Source organism: Carassius auratus, chromosome 16 (assembly GCF_003368295.1).
Source record: "Carassius auratus strain Wakin chromosome 16, ASM336829v1, whole genome shotgun sequence".
NCBI lineage: Eukaryota > Metazoa > Chordata > Actinopteri > Cypriniformes > Cyprinidae > Carassius > Carassius auratus.
In genome coordinates, this window is record NC_039258.1 from 1,708,035 (window position 1) to 1,722,022 (window position 13,988).

General features: G+C 35.1%; 1 protein-coding gene, 1 long non-coding RNA gene and 1 pseudogene across 3 annotated transcripts; 2 read left to right on the top strand and 1 right to left on the bottom strand.

Annotated features, from left to right (window-relative positions):
* Window positions 1-21: 21 nt before the first annotated feature.
* On the bottom strand, window positions 22-2,454 carry LOC113115699 (uncharacterized). Of its 2 annotated transcripts, none has more exons than XR_003293932.1 (3): window positions 2,266-2,454; window positions 2,009-2,110; window positions 22-1,630 (listed from the first exon to the last, which is right to left on the bottom strand). It is a non-coding gene; the product is annotated as an uncharacterized LOC113115699 (long non-coding RNA). The 2 variants fall into 2 exon arrangements; XR_003293931.1 differs by having other exon boundaries at window positions 22-1,695.
* Window positions 2,455-2,652: 198 nt separating this feature from the next.
* LOC113115697 (uncharacterized) lies at window positions 2,653-11,746 on the top strand. Its single transcript, XM_026283247.1, has 12 exons — window positions 2,653-3,268; window positions 4,219-4,358; window positions 4,440-4,615; window positions 4,699-4,859; window positions 5,592-5,732; window positions 6,302-6,423; window positions 6,892-7,060; window positions 7,484-7,629; window positions 8,733-8,857; window positions 9,794-9,920; window positions 10,011-10,144; window positions 10,536-11,746. Exons 1-12 carry the CDS (start codon window positions 2,805-2,807, stop codon window positions 10,653-10,655), a joined length of 2,025 nt encoding a protein of 674 aa, XP_026139032.1. The 5' UTR covers window positions 2,653-2,804; the 3' UTR covers window positions 10,656-11,746.
* Window positions 11,104-13,673, top strand: LOC113116754 (glycoprotein-N-acetylgalactosamine 3-beta-galactosyltransferase 1-like; annotated as a pseudogene).
* Window positions 13,674-13,988: the final 315 nt, after the last annotated feature.

The following is a 13,988-nucleotide window of genomic DNA, read 5'->3' on the forward strand; positions in this document are numbered from 1 at the left end:
TACAAGAAAAGCTGATCGTAATATTTAAATTCGTTTGTTATGGGGCAGTTGTCACACTTTCATCACTTATTATCCCCTTGTATCACATTAAAAGTAGTGTTACTCAATATTTAATCATTAAAATCTGTTATGTTTGTATTAATTAATAATGAATGTTTCCAAATGTACATTTATATGATGGTAATACATTGATTGAACCTTCAAGAATAATTAATGTTTAAAGTTTAGAAAGTAAAAATTGGACCAACACTATAATTATGAATGAATTAACTGATAAACGGTCTTTGACTTGGTACTATAATAAAATAATGTTTGTTGCATATTCTAAGTCTTGCAAATTGAATTAATTATTATTATTATTAATAATTTTTCTTTAGCTCAGTGGAATCTTTTTTTCTTTTAACCAACAAATGCATCATAATTTTAAAGAACCAGTAAATAAAAATAACTTTTATGCCTTAAAATGAACTTTGAAGATTCCCATAAAAGTGAAACAGTCGCTCTATTATCGCTCAAATAACTGAATCGAATGACTATTTGTGAACCGTTCTTTTTTTGGTTATGTTTGCATTTGTGTCCGTTTAACAAATGAGCACAAGCCAAGGTTGTTGCAAAGAGCATGGAAATGTATCATGTGACAGTATGACCAGAGCCTGTCTACGGAGAGCCTTCCCACTCCTATTGTACCGAATTTTAGTTGCAGTACCACCAGAGTTCCACTGGGGGCGATCGCCATGAGGGCAAAATGAATGGGAGTCTATGGGGCTAGACGGCTAAATTTGTCATTTTCAACCGATTGCCGTTGAGAAATCTCAGATCTGATTGTAGGTTTTGCAAGTTCAACATGGGTTATAGGTCGAAAGTTGAATGAACGAGTACTTATGTCCTTTCGATTTCTTACAGGTTGAGTTGTTGTTGCCCATAACACGCTAGCATTCTGCTAATGAATGTGAATGTGTATGACGTCATTGACATTTAAAAGACTTTTTAAAGCCAATAAGTGATTCTAAAAAATCGAACACCCAGCAATGTGTAATTTCTTTGCATATCCTTTAGAATACAACGTTCAAATTACTAGACAAAAAATTATTTCTTGAGAAAGTGGATTTTAAGTGGAATACCGCCATTGACCTCCATTCATTCTGCATTCGTCCTGTGAGCGCCCTCATGTGGAATCAGCGTGGAACTGCAACCAGTTTAGAAGCCGGAAGTATAGTGAGAGTGAAACTTCTCGCCATATTAGACATTATCTGGTATGACTATTCGTCATGCTTTAATCATTATACTGCACTAGGTGGCGCTGTGAACAAATATCCCCAAATAACAGTTACCTTTTATTATTATTATTAATTTGTTTCAGAACAGAGCGTTATCAGTTTCAGCCTGACGTCTTGGACCAAAAGTAGGTGCATTTTGAAACCTTCAACTAAATCACAGCGCTCGCCTTTTTTTTTTTTTTTTTTTCTAGAAGGATTTCTGAAGAAAATATATGTCATTACGTTGTGATAGATGTGATGTAGGCTATGCATGTGGAAAAAAGAAAGGAAAAACTAGCAAACCTGGTTCAACCACATTCAGTTTTCCCATTAGACCCACAGACGTCTGACATTTCTTTCTTCCCTGGAAGTCACTTGTAAGACATACCACGATATTATATTTGATTCACACACGATTCAACATCAGCAGCCCCTTTGTCTTTTAAAAGAAGTTCAATCATCATGTTAATGTAAATGCACCGTATATGACACCATTCAGTCATAATAAATGCATAATAATAATAATATGTAGGACATTTATTTTTAAAGCACACTTAAATATAACCAGTTATAGTACTGCACAGCTGATTAGAAAAAAATCAAATACTCATACGTCTTCGTGTTATGTGATTTGGCAGAGAAAGCAACATTTATATTATACAGTGTATTTATATCGTATATATCAACTGATAATGTGGAACTGAGGAAGAAGAAAAAAACTCAACACAATACAATTTGTAAAATATTTTTACCTGATGATCTTTAACCTCATTAGACCGATAAAAACCTATTGTAGTCCAGGTGTTAAGGTGACACTTTCCAACATCGTCTGTATCATACTCCAGCACATTTACCTTAAGATAGAATAACTTAAATGCTACCAGCTGACAAACTAGAATGTTGCTTAATTATTTTATTTGAAATATTAATAGTAATGCAAATTAAATCACTTCTATATTTCAACTGGGCATAAAAGAACAATAGAATAAAATAAAATATGAATAAATACCTGGCAGATAACTGAAATAAGTAGTCTATAAGTTGAAAAACTAAAACGGATATAAAAATAATAAGGCTGAAAAGATTAAAAACAAAAATGAAATAAATGCAATGAAAACTCAAACAAAATAAAAGCAAATATAAAAATAAAACGTACTATGATCGTTTATAAATAACACCAAATAACATTTGAAGAAATAATATATTGCATATTAAAATTACATAAAGTGAAAAACGAAATAGATTTTCCACTCGTTGCTGTTTTTCATTCTTTTTATCAAGGTTTGAATTTATTTTGAATATTTATTTCGCAAGGTTCTATTTAATATTTTGCATAGTAACACGCTCCTTCTCGTCTCTTATTGGCAAATTGATCGTGTCACTCAAACCTGCCAGGCCTCCGTAGGTCACGCCCCGCGTTTATCTAAATGAGGAAGAAGTTGAATTAAAAGTGAAACAATGTAACGTTAGATATACACGGACTCGGGAGCGTGTACAATTCACGTGCGTGTTCATAAACAAAGAAATGCCCGTTCTCAGCTGAAAACCATGTTTCACTCTCGATTTCTGCTGCTTTGTTTTTATCTGTTATATTTCTGCGCAGCGTTCCGCGTTAATGCAACGTCTCCTCCGAGAAATGCGAAATCTTCTGATAATCTGCACCACATAGACTCCCCGGAGCATAATGCAGGCAGCACCGGATACAGAGGAAGGTCCACTGAAGGTCTGGAGGGGTTTGAACCTGGAGATGTTGCTCCTGCGTTCAAGGTGCAAACTCTGAACGGAGTGTTTCAGTACAGTCCTCAGAACGACTCGAGGAGCGCGCTCATCGTGCACGCGTTCACCAATAAATCCGCCTTTCTGGAGTGTCTGTGGACGTGGAACGAGTCTCTGTCAGACCTGCTGAAATATCTGCCGGCCAACACTGAAGTCCTGCTGCTGTCCCTGGATGACACTGCGCAGCAGGACGCCCTCTGGATGAAAGAACAGGTGTACACGGCTGCAGCCCATGGGTACAGACACATTCAGGATCATATTAACAGCTAACACTGAAGCTTGCTTTCTACCAGACAGTACCACGTGTTATTATGATTTTGGACAACATGATACTGTTGTATTCTTAAATTTACTTTGGAGAACCATTTCAATAACTACCATACACACACACACCCGCATATACACAAATATATTCACTGCAGTGATAGATGGATAGACCAATTTTGTGTTTTCCTTAAGAAATGTATTAATTTACTTATGTATTTCTTATTATTTATTGACTAAACCATCGCTGTAGGTATAAATAGACTGAAAAGTACTTTTTAATCATTTTTAATTTTTCTCTTTAATATTTTGGTTACCTTGGAAAACCCTTTAAATAATTTCCATTTTTAGTATACAAATATTTTAATATTCAATACTGTAAGATGTTTTAAAGTACTATGGTATTACATCTGATATCACATCACAGATAGATAGATAGATAGATAGATAGATAGATAGATGCAGACAGGTTTTTTTTAATTCAAACTTATTTTATTGCACAGACACTATTTCAACTGAACAGAGATGACATCACTGAATTCAATGATGAACTGCCTTTAACTATCATTTAGCATTATTGAGACACTGTTTTCCAAATGAATGTTGTTCAGTGCTTTGACGCAATGTATTTTGTTTAAAGCGCTATATAAATAAAGGAGATTGATTTATTGATTGATATTATTATTATTATTATTATTATTATTATTATTATTATTATTATTATTTTACTATTTATTTATTACAGAAATACCAGTTCATATTATGATGTTTGGATATAATGGTAATACTATAGTTTTTATTATTATTACCTTTAAAAAATGCTGTAACTGTAGTGTGATATTACCACAGTATGCAAAATCTATATTAAGGCAATTCATATTCAAACACCTTTTCTTTTCTTTTCTTTTTTTTTACTTGTTAGAGGAAAAGAGATCTTGTCCAGACTGCATTTCTCTCCTATTCCTGTGTTTGCGCTGGGTAACTGGTTACCCAGAGTTCTGTACTCGTGGGGATGTGGAGGACACAACTGCGGCCTCGCTCAGGTGCTTTTCTCCTCTCCAGGTGAGTGTGTCTCGGTGGGATCACATGCCTCGGTTCCATTTGTTTTGTTGGCATCATTTCTTAAATATTCTGGAATTACAGACTGGAGTGCACCGGTGATCGCCAAGCGTCTCAATGCCCGATACGACTGGCTGAATGGACGCTGGGGTGCAGATCCTTACAGACTGCTGGATGCTGGTGATGGTTGTAAACCTGTAGCATCTGTCAAAGGTGCAGTGGCATGGGTATCTGAGGGGGGCTGCTCTTTCTTCACAAAGGTGAGCTGCATGAGCAAGGCAACATGGATATGTGTTCAAGATACAAGATCTGGCCTGATTTTCAATGTTTTTAAATGTTAAAGATAAAAACCATGGCTGAATCTAACGCTACCGGAGTGCTGGTGTATGCATTACCTGGGCATCCCATACAGGACATGAACTGCTTAGGAGACGATTGTTCCACCTCCATCAACATTCCTGCGTCTATGGTCCATATCGAACCATCTGTCATGGAAGCACTGCGGTAAAACAAAATAAGCACTAAAATAAAACAAAAACTGAAATAACAAATAAGGCTAAATAGAAATAAAATAATAAGCACCCAACAAAATGACTAAAACACAGGAAGTGTTGTAACACCAAGTTTCAGGCTTTGCTCAAATAAGTACAAGCTAGAAAGGGAAGGAATAAATAAAAAGAAAAACTTTTTTTCCCTCCTTTAATTTAAGACAAGTAATAATAGTTTTTCTATTTTTATTGTATATGAGTGAAGTTAATAACTTTAATTAAAAACATGCAACATACAAACACACTACTTATTTTTATAACAGCCTGTCCATCTGTAAAAATGCTTAAATTAATAAAACACATCTTTATCACGTACGCTGTAATTTTTGTGGTCTTCTTCAAAAGTAATTTCCTTCAAATGAAAAATGGCACGTGAAAGTTTTAGTGACAGCACATGAATTTTCATGAAGATTTATGATTGGTTGTGTGTTGTCAAACGAGTCATAATAAGACTTTAGCATTTCATTATTCAATACTTAAGAACTTAATGTGTGTATTTGCAATGTTTACAGCATGACTTGTATTATTTAGACAGGCTGATAAATAATGCATTGTTATATATATATATATATATATATATATATATATATATATATATATATATATATATATATATATATATATATATATATATATATAATATATTTTTTTTTTTCAATCATTTTTGACATGTGGATTGTTTCGATAGAAAGGGGAACCCTGTGAATGTGACTATCCAGGTCACACCTTCTCCAAACTTCTTCTTTGCGATCAACCAGAAGGGGGCGCTGTCTGAGATGGGCTGGTTTCTCTACCCCTCCTTCAGATTCATGGCCTGGCAGGCGCAGTGGTAAGAAAACAGGGTAACACTTTATTTTAAGGTGTCCTTGTTGCACGTTACATGTAATTATTATAAAACCAAGAAATTATGCATAATTACATGCAAGTAACTCTAAACTAAACCCTGATCCTAACCCTAACCATATAGCAAGTACATGTAGTTAATTAAGTTCTCAGTACTTAAATGTATAATTAAACTGTAACAAGGACACCTTAAAATAAAGTATAACCGAAACTGATATGTGATATCTTAACAGCTTATACTTATGTTTAAAACGTGTGTGTTCAATCCACTCAAGACAACTGGTCTTCACGTTTAGTTCATGCTCTGGAAACTGGGGCTGTTATCACAATTTGAATAGAGTGAAGTAAAGTGGAATGTACCACAGGGAATACCATAGTGATATCTGGAGAACTGGGTGCTGACAGCTGATATTGTGCTAATATGTGCCAAATGCTGATCTTAAAATTGATAAGTATTGTCCAATTACCGTCCTGGCCATTACTATGACTAACTCGTGGTATCATAATTGTAGTTCTTTTTATCTCCGTCTGGTTCACCTTTATTTAATTCCTCAGGTTCATATTCAATGAGGCTCTGCAGGAGCACCTGAGTCAGCCTGCTGTTATAGTGCCTGTGTTTGATCGTCATCTGATGCAGGGAGAGACGGGAGCTCAGGCGGTGGTGGATCTGCCTGAAGGTTTGAGCTTCACATTATCGTATTTTTTTGACTACAAGTTGCACCTGAGTATAAGTCGCATCAGTCCAAAAATACGTCATGATGAGGAAAAAAACATATATAAGTCGCACTGGACTATAAGTTGCATTTATTCAGAACCAAGAACTGAAAGAAAACATTACCATCTACAGCCGCCAGAGGGCGCTCTATGCTGCTCAGTGTAGACTACAGGAGAACTGAGCAGCATAGAGCGCCCTCTGGCGGCTGGAAAAGGTAATGTTTTCACTTAGTTCATTTCTCTTGGTTCATGTCAAATTAATTTAGATAAATAAGTCGCACCTGACTATAAGTCGCAGGACCAGCCAAACTATGAAAAAAAGTGCGACTTATAGTCCGGAAAATACGGTAGTCACATCCACCATGACAGGCCTACCATTCAAAGATAGACTTTTTTTGTTGTTGTCTAATTCTGTCTGTTATTGTTTCTAGATTTCATGGATTATGATATTCTGGAATTGGATGCCTCCCTGTCCTGTCCCGGCCGCAGGGACGAGACATGTGCTCACTGGGATCACACCGTACAGCTGTACGTATGCTGCGATCGCACCAGCCCATACTGCAACCTGGAGCTCGGGCGCTGGATAACAGCCTTCCGCAGGTACAGATCAGTGCTGCTGTCTTCTCAACATTGTCATTGTGGACATTAAACGATTAGCCTTAAAGCCCGTTCACACCCAGGATGTGAAAAATAATGATAGAGATTTAGTTTTAAATGTCATTCTATATTTATTCCGGCACAGAGCAATAATATCATCGGAATGACTTTTTTAAGAACCTTTTTTTCCAGCTGACGAATGATAAAAACAGCCATTGACAGCCAATCAGAATCCACCTGCTTCAAAGAGCTTGAGTATTTAAGGTGGCAGATGACAAACCTGGAGTTTGCACTTATAATATATAGAACGTTATTGGTGAGGACACTAAAATAGTTGTCCTTCTTGTTACCTTTATAGTAATGGGCACTGGGCTTCAGACAGTGTGTTACAGCTCATTGCTGATGGTAGAAACTGTTTGTTTACAGGGGCACGGGTCATTGGCTAACGGATGTTTCTCCTTTGATTCCTCTGCTAAATGACAAGAAATGTGTCTTCACCATGAAGACTGTGCCATGGGCCATGCCATGGATGACGTCTCTCCAGCTACGCTTTAGTCACAGCAACCAGACAGGTCACGACTTATTTGATTTATTTCTTAAGAAATTAACACTTTTATATAGCAGGGACACTAAATGATCTAAAGTGACAGCAGAGACAATATATTTGTTTCTACTGTATTTTGTAACTTTATATTCATCAAAAAATCCTAAAAACACAAAAAGCAAAAGGTAAAACTGTTTTCAGCATTGATAATAAGTGTTTCTTGAGCAGCAGCATATTAGAATGATTTGCAAAGGATCATGTGACAATAAAGAAAAGAGAAATGATGCTAAAAAACAACAACTTTGCATCACAGACAAATTATATTGAAAAATATATTCATATAGTGCATACTTTATATGCAATACTGAGAGTTTCAAAATGCTTGTAAATACTGTGCTAAAGATTTTTCATGTCAAATACGTTTAGCTATGGTTATAAAGTGTGCAACTTTTGGGGCCACCTGCCTTATTTGTATGACACACTGAGTTGCCGCCTATATAGTGCATTCTAAATTGAACACATGTGAGTTTCTCTTTCACTAGGGATAATTTTTGGAGGAATGCGTACAGGCAGTGGACACTAGATTTTGACAAATATTTTTTTTTTATAAACAACATTTTCGTGGAAAGAACATACCAGTGACTGATTTACTGCGTGCAGCTGTGAATGCTATTGCTCACCCACACGTGTTCTATTGACTCATACTCAAAGGAACAAAATGAGCTGTCTCCAGTTTTGGAAAAGAGAAGTGTAAATATCATCGACATAGTCAACACTACAGAAAGTTCTTCATTATTAAAATGGGTTGATATTACGCTTCTGAAAATGTAACTTGCAGAGAACTTAAAGTTGGTTACTGACGCTTCCTGCACACTTCTAGTTTATAGTCAGCCTCAGTTTTACAATAATATTTACAATGAGTCATCAATCTATATAATCACTTGTTCCATTTTAGTGCACTTGCAGAACACCATAAATACACATTTCCTGGAAGTGCATTTAGAGGCTTGGCTGTTTCCCAAAATGCATCAGTGCAAGTCGAGTTACTGTAGTAATAAAGCAAGACAAATAGATTGCAGCGGGATGAGGATGTCTGTTATGGATGTTGACATCATCTGACATTGTTCGCAGGTAATTACTCCGACAGACTGTACCCTTTCAAGGTGATGTCACTGTTCCCTGGGGGGACGTTTGACAAGGACTATAACAGCAGATACCAGGAGATCAAGTTCACTCTTCCAGCTTCAACAAAGAAGGTGATAAATCCAAACCTCTTTTCATTGATGAAATAGTTAAAATAATAGTTAAAATGAAACTATGAAATAGTTCTAATAATAGAATCCCAGTCAAAATGTAAAATCCTGCGTCTGACACATTGGCCAAACAAAAAATCTAAATATTTCATTAAAAACTTCCAAATATCAGACAATATAGAAGTTTTTTTGACCAAATATTATAATAATAAATGTTTTATTGTTCCTGTAGCTCAATTGGAAGAGCACTGCGTTAACAAGCGCAAGGTTGGGGATTCGATTCCCCCGGGAACACATGATATGTAAAAATTGATAGCCTGAATGCACTGTAAGTCGCTTTGGATAAAAGCGTCTGCTAAATGCATACATTTAATTTTAATTCAATTTAATTTTAAAAAGTCATAATTTGTCATTCTAATTTAAAAAAAGTATATATATATATATGTATGTGTGTGTTTGTATATATGAAAAACTTTCCATTATTTGAATGCTGGAACAGTACTATAAATAATAATAATAACAATAGTAATGCAAAAATGTAAATTTTTACATAACATTTCTGGATAAGTAAAAACATTCCATGGATTTTTTTTTAAGTCTTATTAATATGACCTTTATAATAATACAGTCAATCAATTTATTTATTTTTATCTATTCCTTTATTTTGCATATGATTTTATAAATTTGTGTACAAGTAAAAACTTTCCATAAATTGAATGTTTTTTTACATGTGCTCGAATAGTACAAATAATTAGACTGAAAATACCAATAATAATACAAAAAAATTATAATATATTTGTAAAATATGTTTTGTATTATTTTAGTATAATGATACATTCATTCATTCTTTAATTTCTTATTATTTTATTTATTTTTGCATGTGATATTTTTGGAGAATTGTAACCTTCCATGAATTTAATGTGGATTATTGTGTGGCAGGTGGAGTTATATGCCGTTATCACGGCTCACGGGTCTGACGAGAACTTCTGCGGTGAATTTTGTGTGACATCACATCATTTCCTGATCAACAGATCCATCAATAACACCCTTGTGTTTGAGACAGCTGGTCAGTTGGAGCAGGATGAGTGAACTAGACAACATCTTATGTGTTTTGACTGTGCCAGTGAGAGTAAAACCGATGTGCATGTCCGTGCAGGATCACCTCTGGGCTGTGCCATGCGGGTTTTTGAAGGAGCAGTGCCCAATGAACACGGGACCTGGCTGTACGGCCGTGGAGGCTGGTGCGACGGGCTCCAGGTGGATCCATGGAGGACTGACATCACTTCCCAGGTACAGCAAAACAGAACGATATATGCATACTACATATACTGCATGACCTGTGCAGCAATCAGTTAGTAGTACAGCCATATTTGATTCTGACACGCACTCTTTAAAATAATGCTCTGTATTGGCACTGATGAACTCATGAAGAGTGTTTAACATCCATGGATCCTTTCTATTGCACAAAATGTTCTTTATAGTGGAAACAGGTTCTTCAGGTTTTTAAAATCTTTTCCACACTAAGAAAAAAAAATACTTCTTTTAAGCACTGTTTACTGAAAGGTTTTGAGGAAAGCTGAATGGTTCTTCTAAACCCTCATAGCCAGAAGCATGTAATTGATTCTTTTTATAGCTGCATGATGTTGGTAATGATTTTAAAAACATTTTGTTCCCCTCACAGCTGGACATGAGTGGAACGAATTCTGTCCTTTACTTCGGACTCTTTGAAGGACGCAATCCAGATCCAAAGACTAATCCGGGGTACATTATTATGTACTCATCTCTAGTGTTTTATAAATGATTTATGATTTTTTTTGCCAGTATAACTCATCATTATTCAGAAATATTTGGTATTCCCTAATGCTGCTTATTTTTGAAAGGTATTTTGTTTATAAATGCTTTGGCATAATTCAGTTTAGACAGTGAGATTAGACAGTAAATTGACAGATCTTTTTCAAATAAATGATGTCTTAAGAGACACACATCAGTCTCTGTTAAATCATTTTTTTTGCATTACTAGCTGTGTGTACTAAATCACTGACCTAGTAAGCTGCATATTTAGGCAGCATTTTAAGGCATCATAGATGCTCTTAATACAAAGTCTGTTCCAAAAGATAGCAATTATGATGTTTCCTAAGATACTGTACCTTTTTTTTCCACTTGTGAAGAAAGAAATCCCATAATGCAATCTAAAGATCTCAGTAAAAATACTGAGTAGTATCTTGAAATCTAAATCCATTTGAGTTATGATGTTGGGTAAGAAGGCAGTTGTCTATGTAGGCAGCTTACTAGATTTAGGAACGCTGTTTCACGTAGTGCTCTTTAGTAAAAACTATCATCAGTCATTCTTCTAAAGTCTTGCGACTCTGAAGTTTTTTTTATTGTTTTCTTCCGTGTGAAAATTATGTGCAATTACACACATCTCCTGTAGCTCCTTAACTTCAAATGAAGGGAGGAGCAGCAAACCTTGATCTTCATTCTTCAGTGCTTTTCACTTTCAAGGCGCTTGAAGTCCCTGATTTTGAGGACCGACCCTTTGTCAATAAGAGATTGTTTTTGCCCAGCTACAGTAGTTTCCACACTTGACCTCTTGTCTGATTTTAAGCATTATAACATGTACTGTGTTCTGTAATTGAAATGCACCTCCTATGATGGCTGCACACAATAGAACAGAACATTCTAGTTTTTGTCAAAGTTTGGATTCTGTAAAAACTCACTACATCATTTTGAGGAACAAAAACATTGGGAATGATTATACTCTTGCTTTGAAGTAAATGGTTTTTTGAATTGAGTAACTTGTGCATGAAGGTTAAGGTTCATGGAACTGCTATCAAGACAATCGAGGTCTGTGAAGTCAGTTACAGGAAATAAAAACTGTATGTGGCCACTTCCGATAATTCTTGAATTCTTTCATTTTCTTTGACCTGAACTTCATGGAAATGGTAAGTCGTATTTTTCTGTAACAGAATAATATATTTGTATTTTTTTCCAGTTATTTATATTGCAAATATTTTCCTTTTTTTGGCACATATTTCTATCTTGTGTGATATTCGTTGGATTTGTCTTTGTTCAGCAGCTCATGAGTGTTAGATTTGGCCTACTATCATATCCACTTTACCTTTACTCTCAAGCCAAGAGTCATGCATGGAAAAAGAATAGTTTGTTCTTTATTACATCTCTCTTTTAATATATTTTGCATCATATTTGCTCAGTATTTACAATATCGGTCAAAAGTTTGGACAACCAATCTTACATATTTATTATTAAAATAATTTTGCCTATGCGCTGATTTAAAAATATATAAAAATAAAACCGTTTCAATTTTGTAAAGAAATTAATTTCTGTGCATGGTTTAAATTTATAATATGTGACCTTGGACCACAATACCAGCTGAATAAAGAAGTTTTCCATCGATGTATGGTTTGTTAGGACTGCATTTGGCTGAGATAAAGCTATGTGAAACAACATTAGAGTGCAAAAAAAAAAAAAAAAATCATAATATTTAGAAAATATCCTTTAAAGTTGTCCAGATGAATTCTTAGCAATGCATATTACCAATCAAAATCACATTTTGATATATTTACAGTAGGAAATGTACAAAATATCTTGATGGAACATGATCTTACTTAATATCCTAATGATTTTTAGTGATCATATTTTTGATCCATACAGTGTATTATTGGCCGTTGCTACAAATATACCCCAGGTTTTGTGCCGGTTTTGTGCTCCAGGGTCATATATAATAATAATAAACATACAGTACTGTTCAAAAGTTTTGCAAAGCTGAATTTTTTGCAGCATTACTCCAAATAGAATTAAAAAAAAAAAAATTATCGGTGCTGAAAACTGTGCTACTTAATATTTATGTGAAAGTAATTTCTTTGAAAAGCAGTTTAAAACAATTGATTTGAAATCAATATCTTATGTAACAAGCCTTTCCTATTGCTTTTGTTCAATTGAATGCATTTTTGCTGAATAAAAGTATGAATTTTCTTTAAAAAAGAAAGAACACATTTGTTTAATGGGAGAGTATGTTCAACAAAGTGAGAGCCCAAACTTTTGACTTCTAGTGCATGTTTTGATTTACTGTGCTAGATGAGCTGGCGCAGTCCCTGTTTTCCTGTGTGTGTGTGTGTGTTCTGTTGGATCATTTACGAAGCCTGAAAATCTTTTGAAAAATCTCCAGCATGTTGGAGCCTGAGTCTGAGCTAAACACTGGAACCAGGTTCTGTACATGAGCTGGCAGAGCTCCGACTTCCCCACCGTGGGGCTGAACGCAGCTGTACTGGAAGACCATCCGGGCCTTTCAGAACATCCATGCCCACCACCTCCAGCACACCGACTGGTTCATCAAAGCTGACGACGACATGTTTGTTGTGGTGGTGAACCTGAGGTACCTGCTCTCCCGTCATGACACAGAAAAGGTTCCGGCCATTCGTCCGTCAGGGTTACATGAGCCGAGAGGTCCTCAGGAGATTTGTACAAGGCTTCGGTACGGGACGCTGTGAGCGTTTCAGCTCTGTGGAGGACATGGCCTTGAGCAGGTGCATGGAGACCATAGGAGTGAAGGCCAGGGATTCAAGAGATCCGGATGGGATCAACAGGAAACATTTAATCCCTTTCCCCCGGAGAATGAAAAACTACAGTTGCTACAAACCCAGTTTCTCAATGAAAATATGTGTGGGTTATTATATGATATTATATTATAGTATTATTATCATTAGCATTATTATTATTATTTAGGCTGTGTATAATTGCAAAATCTTATCCTCTGTTTCTATTTAAATAAAATTATTCAATAAATGATTAAAACCTGCTGATACTGTGAATCAGAAATATTATTATATAACAAAGTTATTATATTAACTAAAACTAAATCCATACAGTAAGCATTAACTGAAAAAAAAATTAAGATGGTTGACAAATGTACTATTTTGTATGTATGTTTATATATAATTATGTTTTTGTGTCGTTTTTAGTATTTGTGTGTGTGTGTGTGTGTTCAGTTAAACTAAAAATAAGAAATAATTAAATACATTGTTTAACTGAATGTGTGTGTGTGTTTGTGTGTATAACACACATACATACTAACATAATACTAAAATAACAACAAAAACTAAATTATTAAAATGAA

Coding starts and splice junctions, on each gene's coding strand:
- LOC113115697 (XM_026283247.1), top strand. CDS start 2,805: ATGTTTCACTCTCGATTTCTGCTGCTTTGTTTTTATCTGTTATATTTC. Junction 4,616..4,698: donor GCTGCTCTTTCTTCACAAAG/GTGAGCTGCATG, acceptor TAAATGTTAAAG/ATAAAAACCATGGCTGAATC. Junction 4,860..5,591: donor TCTGTCATGGAAGCACTGCG/GTAAAACAAAAT, acceptor TTGTTTCGATAG/AAAGGGGAACCCTGTGAATG.